Here is a 21,474-nt window from a genome sequence, read left to right on the forward strand (position 1 = left end):
TCACAAAATCCTGTATTCTTACAGTACTACAATAGGAGTCACCTAACTATGTTATAATTATAAGACTGGACTTGGATCTAAGAGAAGGAACTGCTTAAAGAACCCCTGAAGGTACCAGGTGACCATTGAAGGAAAAATCATCTATACTACATATTAAAAGGTTTATGAGGGTAGGAACACCCTTTTTCATGTTTCTCTCGGAATCTGATATTTAAACATGGGTACTAGGTGGTGCAGTGGATAGAGCGCCAGGTCTGGAGTCAGGAAGACTCATATTCCCGAGTTCAAATTCGGCCTTAGACATTTATGAGCTGTGTGACCCTGGGCAAGTCACTTAACCCTGTTTGCCTCAGTTTCCTCATCTGTACAGTGAGCTGGAGAAGGAAACGGCAAACCACTCTAATATCGTTGCCAAGAAAATTCCCAAATGGGGTCACAAAGAGTCAGACACAACTAAAATGACTGAACAACTACCAGCAAGATTCTGGTTTCATTGGTCCAACGTGTGCATGTAGGGTTATGGGATAGGGACTGGAATTCGACTCAATTGGTCTGGGAAATTCCTGGGTGAATAAACTCTCTACCAGTGTACATTGTTACCTTCCCTGTAACTTACACCCCTAGACATTTACCTAGAGCACTGGGATCATAGGGCCAGCATACGTCAGTGGTGGGGCTTGAACACAGTGCTTCCAGGCTCTGAAGCTGGCTGTCTATGCACTACATTATGCTGCTGCCTCTGAATGTGCCGTTATCTCCAAACGTTTACTACACTAGCAATGTTGACAGTGGGTAGCAACAGAAAGCAAGAAAAGCAACATCTATTGCTTCGTTATTCAATTAATTTTCCCACTTATATGACTTTTTTTAAAAATGTAGACTCCTTTCTATTTTAAAAACAAAAAGCATTCTCTATTATGGGTATTCAGGTGTAACACTATTTTATGGTAGGCTTTATTATAAACCCATATCATTATCCTAGTTTAATTCAATTTTATCAACTAATAAATATTTACTGAACCTTTCTTGTGGGTAAATCTCAATGTGTTTATGTTCCTTAATTAAAACAGTGTCATTACATAGGCGGCTCTCTGATGAGCTCAGATTTTCAAAAGGCTTTGTTTGTACAAAGAATGGAGAGGAGGGGTGCATAACAGAGGATGAATAAAATGGATGGCATGAATCTGTAAGAATAATGCTAAGTGGGCTAATGCCCACAAGGAGCTTTGAAAAATTTCTAAGGACAATAAAAGGGCTTTTTTTAGTTATGATGAGGAAAAGAACAAGGAAAGCCTATTAGTAAGGATTGATGACACAATTTGGTCAACTCTCTTGGCTCCAATGATGAGTTCTACTTTAAGATGTTAAGAGGTAAGAACAGAACAAGTGTTCCAGACATCAAATTTTTTTTAAAAAAATGCCAGATTTCCCCAAAGGCCACCCTACAAGTCTTTAGAAAACAGAAAATTATCTCATACTAAATTATTTGGTGAAATTATGGCTTTGATTTGACATCTTTAACTTAATAAAACATTTATTTAGTATTTTATTTTTCCCCAGTCACATGTAAAAACAATTTTTAACATTTGTTTTTAAAACTCTGAGTTCTAAATTCTCTCCCTTCCTACCCTCTCGCCCATCACTGAGAAGGCAAGCAATTCTACATAGGTTATACACATGTAGTCATGTAAAACATTTCCATAATAAGTCATGTTGTGAAAGAAAACATAGGAAAAATATCAAGAAAAATAAAAAGTAAAAAAAAAGGATGCTTCAATCTGTATTCAGACACCATCAGTTCTTTCTCTGGGGATGGATAGCATTTTTCATCCTGAGTCCTTCAGAGTTGTCTTGGATCGTTGTATTGCTGAGAATAGCTAAGCCATTCACAGCTGATTATCTTACCATATTGCTATTACTTTGTACACAGTATATTTCACTTTGCATCAGCCCATGCAGGTGTTTCCAGGTTTTTCTGAGAGGACCCTGCTCATCATTTCTTATAGTATGATAGTATTCCATCATTGTGATCACATATCACAACTTCTTCAGCCATTCCCCAATTGATGGGCATCCCCTTCATTTCTAATTCTTTACCTCAGAAATGTGCTGCTACAAATATTTTTGTATGTATAGGTCCTTTTCCTTTTTGTTTTTTATCTTTTTTGGGATACAGAGCTAGTAGCAGTATGGCTAGGTCAAAGGGCATGCCTGGTTTTATAGCCCTTTGGGCATAGTTCCAAATTGCTCTACAGAAGGGTTGAATCAGTTCACAACTCCACCAACAGTACATTAATGTCTCATTTTTCCTATACTCCCTCTCCAACATTTGTCATTTACCTTTTCTGTCTTATTAGCTATTAGTATGATATAGTACCTCAGAATTGTTTTAATTTGCATTTCTTCAATCAGTAGTGAGTTAGAATATTTTTATAGATAGCTTTGATTACTTCATCTGAAAACTTTTTAAATCTTTTGATCATTTATCAATTGGGGAATGGCTCTTACTTTTATAAATTTGACTGAGTTCTCCATATGTTTGAGAAATGAAACCTTTATCAGAGAAACTTATTTCAAAATTTTTTCACAGTTACTATTGCTAACTGTACTTCCCTCCATTCTATTCCCCCCACTTCCGTTTATTCTATTCTTTTTCCTTTCACCCTTTCCCTCCTCAAGTGTTTTGTTTCTAATTGCCCTCTCCCCCAATTTGCCCTCCCTTCTATCACTCCCCCAGCCCTACTCTTATCCCCTTCCCTTCCTACTTTCCTGTAGAGTAAGATAGATTTCAGTACCCAATTGAGTGTGTATGTCATTCCCTCTTTGAGTCAATTCTGTTGAGAGTAAGATTCACTCACTCCCCCTCACCTCCCTCCTCTTCCCCACCATTATAAAAGCTTTTTACTTCTTTTATGTGAGATAATTTACCCCAACCTCCCTCTCCCTTTTTCTTTCTCCCAGTATATTTCTCTCTCACACCTTAATTTTACTTTTTAGATATCATCCTTTCATATTCCACGCACATTCCTGTACCCTCTGTCTACACACTCCTTCTAACTACCCTAATAATGAGAAAGTTCTTATGAGTTACAAATATCATCTTCCCATGTAGGAATGTAAACAGTTTAACCATACGTCCCTTATGATTTCCCTTTCCTGTTTACAATAAAGCATTTTAAAATTTTGAGTAGTATTGCCTCTAATGCAACACCTTATCATTAAGCAAAAACTGTTACTATATATATACTACATAAGTTACTACCAGAGGCAGAGGTTTGGAGGGGGCAGGGAGAGAATGTTCTCTCTGTCTCTAAGTCTACCCCAAGCACCTTCACAGAGTAAGACAGATACTGACCAACCAGAGCTGGCCACAGATAACATTCTGCTGTCCTGCTGGTTCTTACTTACCCTCTCCTTTTCTTGAATTTCAGACTCCAGGGCCTCCAGTCTCCTGCTCAGCTGCGCATTCCTCTCTTTCTCCTTATTTATCTCATTACATTGTTCTTCCAGTTCTTCAATCTTCAGTGAACATCACATATGAAAACAGAAATGCTCATTAAGTCTTGATGCAACACAAAAGATCCCAGGCTCTGCTCCCCGCCCTTCCCTTAAAAAAATTAACTAACCCATTTACAAACAATCCCATGTAACTGAGTAGCCTCTATCTGAAACCCCCTATGGACTCTATCTGCCTCCTTCTGACCTGAGGGAGGCCTTAAGTAATTATAGCTCAGCTGCTGTATAATTAGTAACAAGTCTTAGTTTCAGGATAATTTGTATTTCTATTTTCATGCTCCTGTTGCAAGCTAGTAAATGATGGTTTTCTTCAAGGATTCAGGCAAACGCAAGGGTCAACAACCCACTATATCTATTTTCCTCTTGAATCTATTTGCTTTTAAGGCAAAAAAATTTTATATTTATTCATGCACTGAATGTATTTTGTTTCATCTCAAGACCCTAATGGTACCATGCTACTGACTACACCTCAGGGCAAGGGAGTGATTTCCAAATGAGCAATACAGATATTAAACTTCTGAGCACAACAAAGACATTGCCCTACTGAACAGGGGACCTACTCCTTGGACTCTCTTCCTTGGAGAGAGTAGAGTCAGCTTTAAATGGCAAATTCCAAGAAGCTTTCTCCTTCCTAAATCAGTCAACATATAGCCTAGCCCTTTCTCCCCAGAATCACCAAAAAGGGAGATACTAAAATAAGACTGAATAAATCTGGTTTCATGTCCATCCAGCCACGTAGCTGAGTGGCTAGGACATTGGACTGGGAGTCAGGAACAATTGAGTTTGAATCCACCTTCAGACACTTTCTCGCTGTATGACCCTGAGCAAGGCACTTAATCTCTCTCAGGCTCCATTTCTTCAACTGTAAAATAAGGATAATAATCTCTACCTCACAGGGTTTTTGTGAGTCCCAAATGAAATAACCTGTGTAAAGCACTTTGCAGACTTTAACATGCTATATAAATGTTAGCTGTATAACATATCGCATCACATTATCCAACATGATGTCTTGTTATATAACATCACGTTACATTGTCTTGGATTAAGCCCTAAGGCTATGCCCGTAGAACACAAGCGACAACTGGTCCTACCAAGCTGGAAAGGCCTGTTTTCAGACCGATTCTGCTTTCTGACGACCAGTCTGGCTAAGTATGAAGAATCTCTTTACTAGGAGACTTGCTGACTATTTTTTTTCCCCACAGCATCTCATAAAAACAGATGTTGAGGAACTGCCATTTCTGTGGGAGAGAGGATTCATGTAAATAAAACCACAAATCTTTTCAATATTATAGTACTGAAGGTGAGCCCTAAGATTATTTTACTGTTTCACATGGGTGAGGTTTTTGTTCATGGTGAGGCTATTGCTAGCACTGTAGAGAAGACAAGAATGAAAACCTTTGCCTAATATGCCACACAGAAACAAATTAATGACCATGTACCCACTTGCTTCTGACAGCATGAGGTTAAATTAAATCTTGAGTACCATATATTGTACGAAAGCCAGCACAATGCATTCTTAAGGTCAGTTTGTCCTAAGTAGTCAATGCCTAAATCCCAAGAGATAAATTAAAATTCACATACCAAATAGGCACACTAATAATGCACTGTAAAATCAGTTCCAACCTTTTGTGGGATTAGGTGAGAAAAATCACTAAACGGTTTATATCCTATCACTCTGCAATGCCACTACTGAGAACGCACTCTAAGAAAGGTAAAGACAGGGGCTCAGTGAGTAGAGCACCGGCCCTGGAGTCAGAAGGACCCGAGTTCAAATCCGGCCTCAGACACTTGACACATGTACTAGCTGTGTGACCTTGGGCAAGTCACTTAACCCCAATTGCCCTGCCAAAAAGCAAAAAAAAAAAAAAAAAAAAAAGAAAAGAAAAGGATAAAGACAAAAAGAAACATCCCACACGTACCAAAATATTCAGAGCAATCTTTTTGTAGTAGCAAAAAGTTGGAAACAAAGTGGGCACCTCATCAAGTGAGGAATGGCTGACAAATGTGTTATATGAATGTAACAGAATATAATTACACTGTGAAAATGAGTATGAAGAATTCAGAGAAACATGGGAAGATTCATATGAACTGATGCCAAGCAAAGAAAGCTGAAGCGAAAGATCGATAAATACAATCACTGCAATAACATCAATAGAATCAACACTAAAAGGCAGTTGAAGAAGACTGACAATTAAACACACCTCCCTTCTAGTTAGAGAGAGAGGTGGAGGGACTGAATGCTTTATATGCTACCAGACAACCATTTTCTCTTCTGACAAGGGAGGATTTTCTTGGGGTAGGAGGAATATCGAAAAATATCTGCTGTATGAAAAACAAAAGGCACCAATACATTTTTTTCAAAAAGGCTTCAATCATCAAACTTTTAGCACCTAATGCCTGGATATTTGGGGAACCAAGGAAATTATTCTTCTAAATTACTAAAAAATATTTTTAAAGTAATGATAATGATGGGCAGCCAGGTGGCACAGTAGATAGAGTCCTAAGCCTGGAGTTGGGAAGACTCATTTGCCTCTGACTCTTACTAGCTGTGTGACCCTAGGTAAATTACTTAAATCTGTTTACCTCAGTTTCCTCATCTGTAAAATGAAGGAAAGCGCAAACCACACCAATATCTTTGACAAGAAAATCCCAAATGGGGTCATGAAGGGTCAGACATGATGGAAATGACTGAACAACAAAATGATACCAATGGCTGGCATTCACACAGCACCTTAAAATTCGCAAAACATAATTTGAGTCACACAACAATCCAGTGAGATAGGAGCTACACGGATTATTAGCCCCATTTTGCAGACGAGAAAACTGATGCTCAGAGAAATTACATAACTTGTGTCAAAGGAAGGATTTAAATCCAGGTCTTCCTGTCTCTAAGCTCACTCTATCAAGTATGCCATACTGGAGTAGTCCACGTTGAACATTTACATTCTTCTTCCTACTATTCATCCTCTAGTTGCCTTCGGTTATTGTATTAACTTACAAGCTTTGCTGGTAGTAAAAATGGTCAATTCAAAGCTTTGCTGACAATAGCAATAGCTAATGTTTATACTGTGCTTTGAGGTTTGCAAAGCATTAATTATCTTATTTGATCCTCTCAACTAATGAGATAGGTGCTTTTTTTTCTTTTACATTTTACAGATGAGGAAATGGAGGCTCAGAGTTTAAGTGACCTTCCCACAAGCTAGTAAGCATCAGGGGCAGGAGTAAAACCCAGATCCCTCTTGACTCCAAGTCCAGCAATCTTTATACGATGCTACAAATAAGTAATGCCTTTAGAACCCAATCTTTTACAGGTCTCCTTGGAAGTGAAATATTCAGAACAGATGACAGAGTTAGGATGTGTAATATCTTAAGTTTTCAAGTTCAGCTCATGAGAGGTTCAAATACTTGGGTGACTTTCCCTATCATTAGGGCAAGCTGCTAGTAGATGAGTATCAGCGCCCTGTTTTCTGAACAGTGTATCATTACAGCTCTTACAATTTTTGCAACTGACGCATTTCAGCTTAGGGAATCATTCCAAAAATTTTGTCATAATAGATCCCTCGGAAGTAATTAACAGAACATTTCTAAAACAAAGAAGGCTTACTTTCAGCCAAAGCCTATGTTCCCTCAACAAATCAACAAATATTTATGAAGTCTCTTCTGTCAAAGAATTTACATCATATCAGGAAAGACAACATCTATACATATAAGTATATACAGAATAAACATAAGCAAAATAAACACTAAACAAACACAAGGTCATTAAATATGAGATAGGGAAGGTACTAGCAGTTGGGAGGGAATCAGGAAAGGCTTCCTGACTGTAGAAGGTGATGCTTGAACTTTGTCTTTGAAGGAGGAAAGGGAATCTAGGAGGTAGAGATAAAGGAATACATTTCAGGCATGGGCACTATCCAGGACGAAGCTGATGATGGGATGAGAGATGGAGTACCATAAGAAAGAAAAATAAACGTAAGTTCAGTTTGTACGAATCATGGAGGGCAGAAAATGGGATAATGAAGAACAAGGCTGGAAAGATAAGTTGAGATTAGTTTATGAAGGCTTTAAGAATTAGACTTTATATTTTATCCTGTTGGGGAGTCATTGGATTTTATTGAGTAAGGGATAGAAGATGGATAAGATTTTTTTAATCCTAGGACCTTTGGAATCATCTTGAATCACTGAGTTTATCAGAGTAGCTAAACCTTTCACAGCTGATCATCCTTACAATATTGCTGTTACTGTGTACAAAGTTCTCCTACTCCTGCTCATTTCATTTTGCATCAGTTCATTTAAGACTTCCCCTGTTTTTCTGAAACCATTCTGCTCTTCATTTCTTTCAGCACAATAAGGATTCCATCACAATCATATGCCACAACTTGTTCAATCTTTCCCCAATTGATGGGCATCCCTTGATTTCCAATTTTTTGTACCACAAAAAAGAACTGCTATAAATATTTTTGTACAAATAGGTCCTTTTCCCATTTCTGTGATCTCTTTGGGATATAGATCAAGTAATGGTATTGCTGGGTCAAAGGGTATGCTTAGATTTATAGTCCTTTGGGTGTAGTTCTGGATTGTTCTCCAGAATGGCTGGACCAATTCATAACTCCACCAACACTTTCCGCGTTTGAAATGACTTGTCTAAGTCATATATGAAGTATATGCAGAGACAGGATTAAAACTCAGGTTCTCTGCACAGCCAGTCTTTGAGGTCAGTAATTTTTGCTTCCATAGTGAGCATATTTTTAAAATATTATGGGTTTCTTTGTTTCTCTTCTTCTAGATTGTCCCCTATTTCTGTGTATTTTCATCCCTAATCTATTGCTTTCTCTTTGTTTCTTTCATGAGACTTGCTATTGAAGATTCCAGTTTTTCTATTCAGCCCATTTCGGGGGGGAGTGGAGGGAAGGTGAAGGTTATAAATTCTGATATCGTAATACTAATTTCTCTTTTAAACCACTTGGGCACAGTATGTTGTGGTTCCATGTTCTCTTCAAATTCCACAGGTTCCTCTGCCTTATCAAGTGTCGGATCATCTTTCTTTGTTTTGCAGTATTTATTCATTGATGCCTGTTCTTGTTTACCAGATGGGGAAGCCATATTTCTTTCAGTTCTTAATGTTTTTCCTGTTGGTTTCTCTGCTTGTGTTGAAAATCTTTGTTTTCTTCCTGATATCTTTTGTAATTCTAATCTTTTTCCTCCCTCGTTTTCCCCTATTGCTCATTTCCTAACTTCGTCCCCTCTGACGATGTTTTCCTTGGGGGCTGAATCTCAAAGAGCCTCAGCCCACTCCTATGCTGAGCAGATCACAGTACACCAGCCTAGACTTCTGTCCCAACTAACTTTGGGGGGGAAATAGAGCTGGCCCCAGTTAATTGCTGAGTACTTTCCTTCAGGCTTAGTGGAGTGGTACACAAAGCTCCTCTGTTCTCTGGACCAGCAATCAGGGATTCAGAGTTTCCATACTGTGCTACGGGACTGATTTGGGGTCTCTGAGGCTCCAGTGGGGGTAAAGGATGGGATATGATGTTGACCTCTATTTCCAGCCCAGACACTGTCCTGCCCCTTTCTTTCCCTCTGTTCCTAGATCTCTGTGGTCCCAGGGAGCTCTCAGAGTTTAGACCAGGGCTGTCCAAAATGAGGCCCACAGATCACATGAGGCCTACAGTGAGATTTGTGCGCCCTCCTACAAGCATAGAAATTTACATAAATGCTTTAGTAAACAAAGCCAAGCTACTGCAGAGCTCTCACTAAAATGGCAAATCAAAATATATTGTCTATTGTTTCAATAAAAACCTAAGGTTGGACAGCCTTGGTTTAGAATGCTGCAGAAAACATTGGCTATCTGTCTTGGCCCAAGTAGACCTCTACAGCCTAAAGCCAGGATCTCCATGGCACTGGAAGGAGGGAGGGGAGAGTGAAGTGACAGGGTAGGTTGTGTTAAAAGCCCATATGAGTAGCTGGTACAGCATCATTGCTAGTAGCATGGGGTATGGGGAAAGGGTGCTGAGTGAGCTCAGTGTAGAAGTCAATTCATGGCTTTAGTTTTTTGTTTTTCACCTTCTTTTGGATTCTCAGTATCCTAAATCATGGAGACAGATGAAGCTTCTTTATCTTTGGTCCATAATTCTGTTTTGGAGAGGTTGAAAGGATAAGAAAAAAGGTCTAGTCTTCCATCTTATTTATCACATGACCCAGAGAACTCAGGTTCTCTGACTCTAGATCCAGTGTTCTTTTCAGTGTACTATGATGCTTCTCTATAGGAGGAAATGATAGCCATACAGGTGAGAGGTGATGAGGGCTTGAACCAAGGTAACGCTCATTAGTGCAGAGGTGCGGTCAGAATGAGAGATGTTGTAAAGGTAGAAACAAAAAGAGTTAACAACTGATAGTCTAGATAGAGTGAGGGAGAGGAAAGAGTACAGGATAACACTGAGGTTATGAACCAAATGGAAGAATGCTCCCAAGACCTCTAGCTTGGTTATGGTTCTGTTGCCTTCTTCCTATTTTGTCCTTCTTTCCACATGGCAATAGCCAGAATACAAATGATTATTATCATATAATGTTTCTTTACATCAGTGACATGATCTTCTGGGGCTGCTTTTTTCCAATTAAAAGCATTTCTTTGTTTTTTTCCTCTTCTCTTCTTTTTTTGAAGGGATCACTTGCGCTTCTTTCCACCAGATATTTGCTTAAAATTCTAAGAGGTCTCTCTAGGAACCAAAATAGGCAGAGGATGGCATAGATGTCTTTTTGATGCATTACCATGCTAATGTGAAAAGTTGTTTTCTGCAAAGGATCACAGAGATCATGGGATCACAACTTTAGAGCTGGAAGGGATTTCAGATCTCATTTAATCCAATGCATTTTACAGAAGAGGAAACTGAGGTACAGATAAGCAAAGTAACTTTTTTTAGGGGCCTATAACAATTCCAGAGAAAACCACCTTGAATACAAAATGGAAAACTAAGTAATTCAACAGATGTACAAAATGGTTTCATTCCATTAACATAATACTAAGAGGGCTAAGGAGTAGAACAAAATGTTACAATATAATAGTCTTCTGATGCTTCAGAAATGTCAAGGCAAGGCAGGATAAATTTTTCTTTAAGTCAGTACGGAACTTTCAGGATGGAAGAGGTCTTCTTGGTGACACAGTCTGCAAATTTATTTCAATCATAAAATGAAAGTATTAGGATTATAAGTTCTAGAGCTAGAAAGGACCTAGTAAGGACCAGAAAGATGTCATGTAGGCCAGCCTCCTCATTTTTACAGACGAAGCATCGAAAGGACAAAATGGTTAAGGGACTTGTCCAAAATCACAGAGGCAGAAGTGGCAGAGTTAGGACTTGAACCTAGGTCCTCTGACTCCAAAGCCTACGTTCTTTCTACTTTATAACTCCACTTCACAGTTTGGATCTCTTATGAAACGTCTCTATATGTAATTAAAAAGTGCTTGTTATGCGTGAGTCACTGTGCTTAGCTTTCTTGGAACACAAGAAAAGGCAAAAGAAAATCCCTGCCCTCAAAGAACTCACAATCTAATGAGAGAAACATAAGCAACTATGTGCATATGAGATGTATACAAGGTAAATGGAAGGTACTCTCAGAGAGAACGCATGGGGTAAAGGGAGACAAAACAAAGGGCCTGGGAAAGGCCTCTTGCAGAAGGTAGGAGCTGAAGGAATCCTGGGAAGTCAAGAGGCAGAAATGAGGAGGGAGAGCATTCCAGGTATGAGGACAGGCCATGAAAAGGCACTGAGTCAGAAGATGAAGTGTACCATGTGGCCAGAGTGGCTGAATCACTGAGTAAGTGGGAAAGGGGAGGATCAAAGTATAAGAAGACCGGAAAAGTAGGAAGGAGGCAGGTTGTGAAGGGCTTTAAAAGCCAAACAGGATTTTACACTTGATCCTGGAGGTGACAGAATTAAAGCAGGAACAATTAAACTAATACTTTAACACTTTATTTTTTTAAAAAATGCATCATTTAATAAGTGTTTATTATGTGTGAGGCAACAGTCAAAACTCAAAATATACATAAGATAAATTACAATTGTAGTGGGTGATCTCATCAAATTTAATTTTATGGACTTTTTTTTCCCCCAAAGGCTGAAAAACACACACACACACACACACACACACACACACACACGAGAGATCCTCAGACACAGTACAGACTTTATTCCTGTTTTCTCTTTCTAATTTAAGAACAATATTATATGCTTCTATGCTACTTCATTTCAAGAGATCATAGGTTTGCTGTCAAACTGCAATCTTACTCTTTCCCACCTTTATTTGAACTTACTCTTTCACTGATCCTCCATTAATGAAGAAACTAACTTCTCTTCCCTTGTACTCTATTTAATCACAGAAAAATTGTGGGGAAAAAAATGTCCAGAAAGATCCTTGGAAAGGGGACACTGGAAAATTAGTTACTTAGCATTTTGTTTCTGGCTAAGATTTTATAAAGAAACTAAAGCCCACTGTAGAAAAGATGGATTATAGAACATGTGAAGGAACTATGAAAGAATAGATATCTCCTTGGGGACAGGGGTATGTTGGCAACACAAGTTCAGACTATGGGTCATGAATCATTCAAATAGAACAATTTGGAAAGAAAGAAGTATTAGGGACATTTAAGGTTATTCTCTGGGTGATATGACTAATCATCTCAAGAGGAAGCCTTTACTCTGGCTAGAACATGCCGCAGACATAACACAAAAGTGATAGGGGATTGATTGAGAAAAACTGGCAGCTAAATGGCCCAGTGGAGAGGGTGCCAAGCCTGGAATCTAGTATCAGGTACCTACTGGCTGAGTGACCCTAGCAGATCACTTAATCCCATTTGCCTCAGTTTCCTCATCTGTAAAATGAGTTGAAGAAGGAAATGGCAAACCATCCTAAATGGGGTCACAAAAGAGTCAGACGCAACTAAAAAACAAAACACCTATGGAGTCTGAAGGAACCTACTATTCATATCACATGCAAGTTAAATATGTAAGAATACTTCAAGATCATAATACTCAAATGTTTATGGATGCTGGACAGGCCATTTGGTGGCCTTGAGAGTTCTGGGGATACTTATGTGAAGTTACCATCAAATGCCCAATAGGAAAAGAAAAGGCTAAGATTTGAATGACTGCTCCAGGTGTCTGTCATTGAGAATGTGGGAGCTGTGGTCATGACATGGATCCTATAAGGCTGACTCAAGTGATAAGAGGGACTGTATAGGATGACATAGTGTTAGTGCACCTTTGGCCACTGTGAGTGGTAGGAATAGATTCCCCTAGCTACTGAGAATGAATCCTGTTGATTTGGGAGATAAAGGGAAAATTTACGGATGCTGAAAATACGTGCAGGCTAAAAAAAAAAAAATCCTCCTAATGCCATCAGCGTTCCTCAGGAGTGGGCCACTAAGACTAAAGTAGAAGCTGAGACATGCCAGAATGATTAAACCGAAGCATAAGCCAGGCCTTCTGGCTCACAGTAACTTCCCCCAAAAGGAAAAGGAGGTTTGGGTTTAAAAGGTATGGCCATTCTCTTCAAGAACTGCCCCTTCTCCCAAAAGGAAGGACAAAGAGGCTGTGCAGTATTTTGTTCTACCTGTGAACAAGATAGGCATGTGCATGCTGGATATCTCTGAAAGAAGAATCCAGAATCCCAACTCTACTGGAATGATACCAGGACACAGGACTGAGGTCAAGGATAAGGTCAGCTTGGGCCCAAAGAACTGAACTACTGTTTGCCCCACCCACCTTTTCTGGGTCCTTTCCACTTGGACTCAGGGGACACAGAGCATCTGTGTGTGAAGATCAAAGATACACAATGCAGCAGACTCCAAGCAGATTCTGAGTGACAATTATCTTCTAGTTCACTTATGAGGAATGCACCCCATAGCCAATGAGCTAAAAAGAATATCCATTTAGGCGTTATGTTGCAGAGATTTAGGAGTTTCTTGGGGAAGATGTAGATGCCAGTGAGAAGGTGAACACTGTAGCCCCGGTATATCCAAACACAGGAAACCTCTCTCAGGTTTTGTCACTGTCTGTGACCAAAACTAATCTATTCAAAGAATTGGCTGTATACTACAGGCGGTGACCTGGAGTCTATTACCTAAGGATGCTGCCAGTCCATGACTCCTATACAGAAATTTACAGTAAGGAAGAGGACAGTGTGAGCAGAGGACAGCAAGGAAGCACAAAAGCCTCCAGCCTGGAAGTGAGTCTAGCAAATTTCATCTCTGAACATGTTCCAAAGCCCCATGAACAGAAGGATTACTAAAACAAAAACACATTGAAGGCCAGTGTGTTCTCCATGCAGGAGTGGGATGTGAAATATGCCCAAGAGGAGCAGCTAGGTGGCACAGTGAGTAGAGTGCTGGCCCTGGAATCAGGAAGACCTGAGTTCAGATCCAGTCAGACACTTGACACACTCACTAGCTGTGTGACCTTGGGCAAGTCACTTAACCGTAATGGCCCTGCCTTCCCCTCTCAAAAAAAAAAAAGAAATATGCCCAAGGACCAATGCAAATAATGTCTCAGTTTAAGAAAGTGGCTCTGAATCACTATCACAACGTCCCAAAGCCCACATGCCTTACTCACAGTGCCAGTGTGGAAGAATGAGAGGAAGATTAAGGTCTATATTTATTTGAAGACCCTCAGACTTGAAATAAAAGAACTAAAGTAGATCAGTGGAAAATACAATGAATTCAAGCCCCCTTGACTGTTTTCTAGACAACCAGTGGTTCTCAGTATTAAACCTGTATAGGGGCTACCACTGTCAAATACCCATGGCAGAGGAATATAGGGAAAATATATTAAAAATAAAAATATTTAAGGCAGCTAGGTGGTACAGTAGATCAAGCACTGGACCTGGAGTTAAGAGGGACCTAAATTCAAATGTGGCCTCAGACACATCCTATCTATGTGACTCTGTGTGCTCTGCCTCAGTTTCTTCATCTATAAAAGGGAGTAATATCTACCTCACAGGGTTGCTGAGGAAAAAATGAAATAATATTTGTAAAGCACTTTGTAAACTTTAAAGCAACAAATTATGCTGGCTATTGGTACTATTATATAGCTTTTATAGATTTAATGGGATCGTAGCCATTTTAAGTGCAGGTCTCAAGAGGTTTCTGAGGCTATCACTTCTTTTCAGAGATTCAAAGAAAAAGTACTGATGACCTGAACTACTTGGAGGTGGTGATCCATCAGGACACTTGTTAAATCTGGAAAAAAATACTAGAGGAGCATGATGAAAGCCACAAGAAAGAAACCTTGGTGATGTCTATGAGAGGGCAAGGGGGAGGAAGGTAGATGAAAAGGATCTGAGACACGCAGGAAAAGGGTCAGTAACACCAAATCACCACTAGATTGGATAGAAGTTACTTGTCTAAAGTAGTCAAATGACAAGCGTCCCCTCTGCAGAGCCTTTGTCAAGGACGTGAGTCATATGCTACCTCAGCAGGGAGGGAGTGCTTGTCATAAGAAGATGGAATCATCGCTCATCTAGAGAACTCTCAAATACTCAGAGGGACCTGGGATCTCATCAATTTGGACATTCCTTCCAGTGGCACAGATCACAATTGATCCATGTCTGCCCATCCTGTGCAATTCTTGTCCACGTTATCCCATGAGGTCACCACAGGGCACACCCAATGTGTGGAAAAATCAACCTCAACTTCTCCTGAAACCCCAAAGATAGCAATGGAGCAATGCGGATTTCCACCAGTCATCCCTGGCCATGTGACCAGTCCATCTTTTCTTCCTATCATCCTTTCCCTGATGACATCTTTTACTCCTGTTCTTCAAAGTTTGTTATTGATTATGTTGTCTGCTCAGATCTCTCCATAGCCTTTTTTCTGATGTTCACTTTCAATTTGCCAGAGACTGTTGTTTTCTATGTATTGCTGCCACATGGGAACATTGATAAAATACTGGTATTACAAAGATGGGCCTTTCTTGTGTGTACGGTCAAGCCAAACTCTCAAACGGTTATGAATCTATTCCAGGAGACTTTTCAGTGTTCTAGGGCTTAAGGTAACCAGCAAACTATCATCTACAAATAGAAGCATCTGGAGGATCTCACCACCCACAGGAAATCTCTCTCTTCTATTTGGAATTTATGTTGGCTGTTCTCCATTTCATTTCATTGGTAAAATAACTTTGATGAACATACATCTTCCAATTTTATACCTTATTTGATGTTTATGACCAGAGAGTTGATAAAAAGGGTTACTTCTGTTATTATCCCTTTCCAGGAACCTTAAATGATTCTGATGTATAGGAAATATTTTTAGAAAAGATCCTTTAAGACGATGTTTTGGTTTACTGAATTGTACAACCCACCACCTAAGTTATGCAAGTCTTAAATGGAGGCTGGGCAGCTAGGTGGCTCTGTGGATAGAGTACCAGGCCTGGAGTCAGGAACTCATCTTCCTGAGTTCGAATCTGGCCTCAGATACTTAGTAGCTGTATCACATTGGACGAATCACTTAACCTTATTTGCCTCAGTTTCCTCATCTATAAAATGAGCTGGAGAAGGAAATGGCAAACCACTCTAGTATCTTTGCCAAGAAAAGCCCAAATAGGGTCATGAAGAGTTAGACATGACTGAAAAGTGAAGGAATAAAAAAATAGAAGCTATATACTATGTACTTGCTTGTGATCTATGTATTTGGCATAATTTACCTGTAACTATTCTGTTTGTAATTTGACAGATATTGTGTAACTTGTGCCTATAGACTGGATATACGCACCTGACAGAATTTACAGAGATTACCACACACACAGCCCTCCCTTTTTATGGGGGAAGAAAGGTGTAATAAAGCATTGCTGTGGTGAAAATAGAAAAGGACAATTAATGTATGACTACATCAAAAACAGGAAGAACAAGAACTGTATTTTCCATGAGGCCCTATCTGTCACAAGTTAATTTCAGCAGATGAAGATGCAGAAAAATTAGTGGGTTCTGGGTAGGTTCATGATCATACAGGGATGAGATGTGGGATCCTGATAGCCCAGAAATATCTGAATTCCCATGGAACAACAAGATGAGACATCCAGGATGTACAAAAGCTGATATACTTTAATTTGTGTGGCATGTTTGAGGAAAAGCAAACCAAGACACATTCAGGAGTACAAGCAAGCTATTGAGACTTGCCTATGTCTTTCCTATCAGAGTCCTAAGTTTGGGCTGGAACTCGAAGTCCAAGCTTCTTTTGGAGGAAAGGACGTGGAAGCAAAAGAAAGAAATGGTTCAGTGGCTGCTAGTGCTTTTCTCTTGCTTTACTATTCATTTTAAGTATTGATTAAATGCTTTCCTATTTCAGAGCTATTCACCACTTGGGTATGTTAGTATTATGATAATGTCTAGACCTGATTTAATGATCTAAAGTTCCTACTTTTCCAAATGAATGGAGGACAAAGCAAGCTTTTACCAATACTGTTTACCAATAAAAGTCCCTAAAATTTGAACCTAGCTATGATTTAGATCATTCAACTAGCTTTCTTTCTAAACTGCGAATATTAAGTAATTTAGTATATGCAGTTTAAAAAAAAGTCATCAACTCCATATTATGTCTTGTAAAGTAAAGAAAAAGAAGGAAGACAGCCCAGTAGAAGGAGATGGGCAAAGGGGACAAAAGCACTTCCCCTCTAGCCAAAGGGAAAGCAAAAAAAAGGCCCCCTTGGCCTGTACCCTTGTAATTCTATTTTCTTTCTTCTTCCTTTCCTCATCACTCATTGGCCCATATCTTTCATCTAGATAGCCTGTGCCCAGCATATAGCAAGCCACGCATCCCCTTCAACCACATAAACTCCCACCCAATTCTAAGCAGCCTAGGAAATCTGACTTACCTTATTCCTGAGTCGATCATTTTCATCTCTACAAATAGAAAACTGTTTTTTCCACTGATCTACACTGGCAGCAGATTCTTGAAGTGCTGCTGTCAATCTTGCATTGCTTTCTCTCAGAGTTTGCAGCTCGATCTCCCATTTCTTCACATTGGAGGCACTGTTGCAGTGACAGGAATGAAGGTTAGATTCAATACCATAGAGCTTGGCCTCCCATGAGAAGCTCTGGCCCTGTCACATCCATATGATCAACATCTCTGTATTTTAGAACCCATATCTCTCCGCCCTACTTAATATAAAGCCCATTTTTCTATGGAGATAACCATATTATCTCCAATATTGTACAAGTTCCATTAAAGATAACCAACATTATTCACTGGTTTATATCAAATGCCAACCTAATTCTTCCTGTAGCAAAAGTAAGTAATGAAAGCCCAAAGCCTTGCCATAGAGATGAAAATATTTTTACTGGGGTTAAAAGAAAGTGAGTTTCATACTGGTAGTCATCATTCCTTAACAACCCCCGGGGTTATTTTCCTTATTCCAAACCTTTAAATCTTTGATACTTAAGGTAAATCTCCAACCACAGCTGGGAGGAGTTTCACAGTAAAACTTAATTGTAAGATTTCTGGAAAGTTGGGTCACTAACCTGACAGCTACTCCCTGGTAGCACTAGCTACTGAGCTCAATTTGTCTTCTATGCATTAATTTCAATTGACGTATTCACATACTTTGTTAGCCTTTTTTTCTTGTGATATTTAACATTCAGCCTCAAGGCTCTAAAAACTTGGCACAAAGCCATGTCCTTTAAACTTCAAAGCCCACACATTAAGAATGATCAGAACTCATTTAAGTTGGTAATTTTAAGGCTGATATCAAAGAAGTCAAGCTGATTTGAAGAAATGGCTTAAAATTCATTCATATCATTCTTTCACTTGCTCATTAATCTAGGGTGTTGCAGCAAGATTAATTTCAGGTATGAAATCTTTCTATTTCAGTAGTCCAAAATGATGAAGAAAATATCCTGAGAACTTCTTTATGCCTAATAAAGACTGCTATACAATGCAAATCAAGTCAGTCGAGAATCCAAAATAAGACAGGTCTGTCTGAAAAATTATCAAATTACAAGACATTCCATATTGGGTCAGACTCCTGGAGTTGAGTTAGCTTAATCTAAGTTAAGTTACAGGGACTGGATAGAAGCATTTCTTCATTGCCTCCTTCAATGGAAGAATGCTTATATTTAACTTCTTCCCTAAAAAGAGAGTGCAGAGTCCTTAGCTTCTTCCTCTAAAAGAAAATGTGTTAGCTTCAGTTAGAATTTCTCTGATTATGTATGGGCAGAGAGCCAATGCAGGAGCAAGAAAAGTGCCATAGCTTTCTGTGTAGTGTCCTCCTCCAGTTCACATACATGTTACCTCTAGTGTCAGATTCAGGGGTCTTTCTTTAATGGTCAACTTACTGAAACATCCTCCTACCCAGTGAAAAGAATGGAAATACCACCAAGAGAAATTAAGCATCTGGGAGAAATCATTTAGAAGTGAAATCCTCATTACCTCTGTGTAAGGGCCAGTTTCAGCTTCTCATTCTCTGACTTCAGATGTGCTTCAGCAGGGCCATGAGATGCCTTTTCATCGTCTGTTCCATTCACACTTGATGCCTGAGTAGAAGATGGGGTTTCACATCCTGATTCCTATAACAGGGGTCATAGAAGTCGCCTAAACTAAACTAATTCACTCTTCTTCCCACGTGTGCAAATGAGAGATATGGAAAACAAGACGTACACATGTGTACACAGGTGCACATGTATATAGACAAAGAAAGAGTGGAACATTTTGCTTCTTGGGATATAAGGGACAACCACCCCTTCTAGAGTCATAAGAAATTTCAAAGTTTGTGCACTAAAGCGCAGACCTTGAACTCATAGGAGGATTTCTCAGTCCTTCGATAACTACCTATTTTCTAATACTTTATACATAATTCTAACAAACTTGCTTTAGGTTCCAACCCCTCCCTCCCAAAGCAGCAAATCAGAAGCATTGTTATTATAAATGTCATGATATAAATTATATAATTAGATTAATAATTACTGCTAATAATAATTAATAATGATAAACTGGAAACACATGGTAATGGCTAACAAACTGTGGTATATTAGTGAAACAGGTATCATTGTGCCACAAGGAATAGAGTATGTAGAAGAAATATAAAGAATATCACCAGAGACAACAGAAAATTAAATAAAAGATGGATCTGCAGCAACATAACAAGAACCAGGGATACCTGACATTCAGTTTGTGGGTTCCACTTATATCCAGGCAATATCAAGAGAAAGAGGGGAAAAAATATTAAGTTTAGGTGCTACAGATGTCAATCCTCAGTTGTGACTGATATTCTAGGGATTATAAGACCTCAACTATCACTGCATATTTGAATTCTAACCAACAGAAGAGGAAAAATAACAAAGGTCTTCTGTATGTTGTCTGTGCCATCCTCAGTCAAGGTGGAGAAAAATGAAAAGATTTCAATAATATTCATTTTTAGATTTACAAGTAACAATTGAATTTTAACATTTAAAATTTAGACAACATAAAAGTCAAAGATGTTATCATGGAATGGATTCTATAATGTTCAATTAGTAGTGATGATCTCTTTAAGCAACATAATAAGGAAACTTTTGTACACAGCTCACAGACTATTCTAGGGACCCAATTTCATAGGTCTGTAAAGCTTAAAGAAAATTACCTAAATGGAGTGTACTACTCTATCAAATTAACCTTCTGGACAAATGTCATCAATAGCCTCTTTCTTTCCAAACCCAATGGCCCTCCACCACTGCCCTCGCCCTCAGTCCTTATTCTTTCTGATCTCTGTATTTATCTTGTATATTCTGATTTATAAATATTTATATACAAGCTCTTTGAGAGCAGGGACTGGTTTTACTTCTTTGTCATCCCCAGTGCTTAGAACAGAATCTAGCAAACAATAAATGTTTAATAAGTTCTTATTGATTGATTGCTCTCTCTGTAGCATATAATACTTCTCAACACCCTTCTTTTTACTGTCTTCTAGAATTTTATTGTATTGTATTAGATCTTGGGCTTCCTCCTAAGTCTTTTGATGATTCTTCTTCCTCTCCTCACCCCATCAGCATATCCTAAGACTCAAACATCCCTTCTTCTCTATTTACACTCCATCCCTTAGAGGGCCCATTCATTCACCTTAGCCATTTCTTCCACACTTTTGACTCCTAACTACAATTTTGGTAATGATCTTTTTGTCACAGAGCTACCAAGTTCTCGTGACTTTCATGGTATCAGATTCCTTACATTCAAGTCTTCTTCTCTATTCCCGGTGCCACTAATCTAGTCAGGAGGAAGCATGACAAAAACACTAGCTCAGTCAGAAGACCCTCAATCTGAACTTGAATTGCATCATTTATTAGAGGTGAGGCCATTGAGAAGTCAATTCCATAAGCTTCAGTTTCCTGATACGTAAAATGGGCAGAATCATATCTGTCTACCTGCTCCACAGGGTTGTTGGGAAAATCAAATGATATCCAGGAATACCTTCTATAATAATGGTTCAATTAACATTATTTTGCAACAAAGTCATTACTATAACCAAATTCCACTGCAATATAATTAAATTCCTCTATAACACTATAATGATATGGTACCTATGGAACTGCACCCTCTCATGTTATTTTGTGTAATGTGACCCTTTCAAAGAACCAATTAATGATGTTTGGTGGAGTATGCCTGTAATGATTGTGAAGGCGCCGTGTTAATTCTAACATGTTTCTTAGATTTCAGACACCAGTAGTAGAAACTTAGGCCTTCATTATCTTGTTGCCTTGACTACTGCTATAGTAACTAATTTTCTACCTTCCTTCTTCAACACATCATCCTACAATGAAGAGCTCCAACTCAATTTTCCAAAAACACCATTTTCGTCCAGTCACTGCCATGGTCAGATGCCTCTAGTAGCTTCCCATGGCCTACAGAATAAAGTCCATACTGTTCAACCTTGAATCTAAAGTCCTCCATAGGCTGATGCCAATCTACCTATCTAATTCAGTCCCCTTCAGTGGAAGGCTCAC

At 39.0% G+C, this 21,474-nt stretch overlaps 1 protein-coding gene across 2 annotated transcripts in view; it reads right to left on the reverse strand.

The window, feature by feature from the left end:
* The window catches only part of HOMER2 (homer scaffold protein 2), a 160,816-nt gene that overhangs the window by 12,447 nt on the left and 126,895 nt on the right, over window positions 1–21,474 (reverse strand). Inside the window, exons 5-7 of one of the 2 annotated variants that reach the window (XM_036735747.1) lie at window positions 18,929–19,032; window positions 17,376–17,532; window positions 3,409–3,519 (exon numbers count right to left, since the gene is read on the reverse strand). In XM_036735747.1, coding sequence (XP_036591642.1) covers window positions 3,409–3,519; window positions 17,376–17,532; window positions 18,929–19,032 — 372 coding nt within the window. Of the gene's footprint in view, window positions 1–3,408; window positions 3,520–17,375; window positions 17,533–18,928; window positions 19,066–21,474 lie in introns of both variants that reach the window. The other variant, XM_036735746.1, reaches the window with a different exon arrangement.

Source organism: Trichosurus vulpecula, chromosome 8 (assembly GCF_011100635.1).
Source record: "Trichosurus vulpecula isolate mTriVul1 chromosome 8, mTriVul1.pri, whole genome shotgun sequence".
Classification (NCBI taxonomy): Eukaryota; Metazoa; Chordata; class Mammalia; order Diprotodontia; family Phalangeridae; genus Trichosurus; species Trichosurus vulpecula.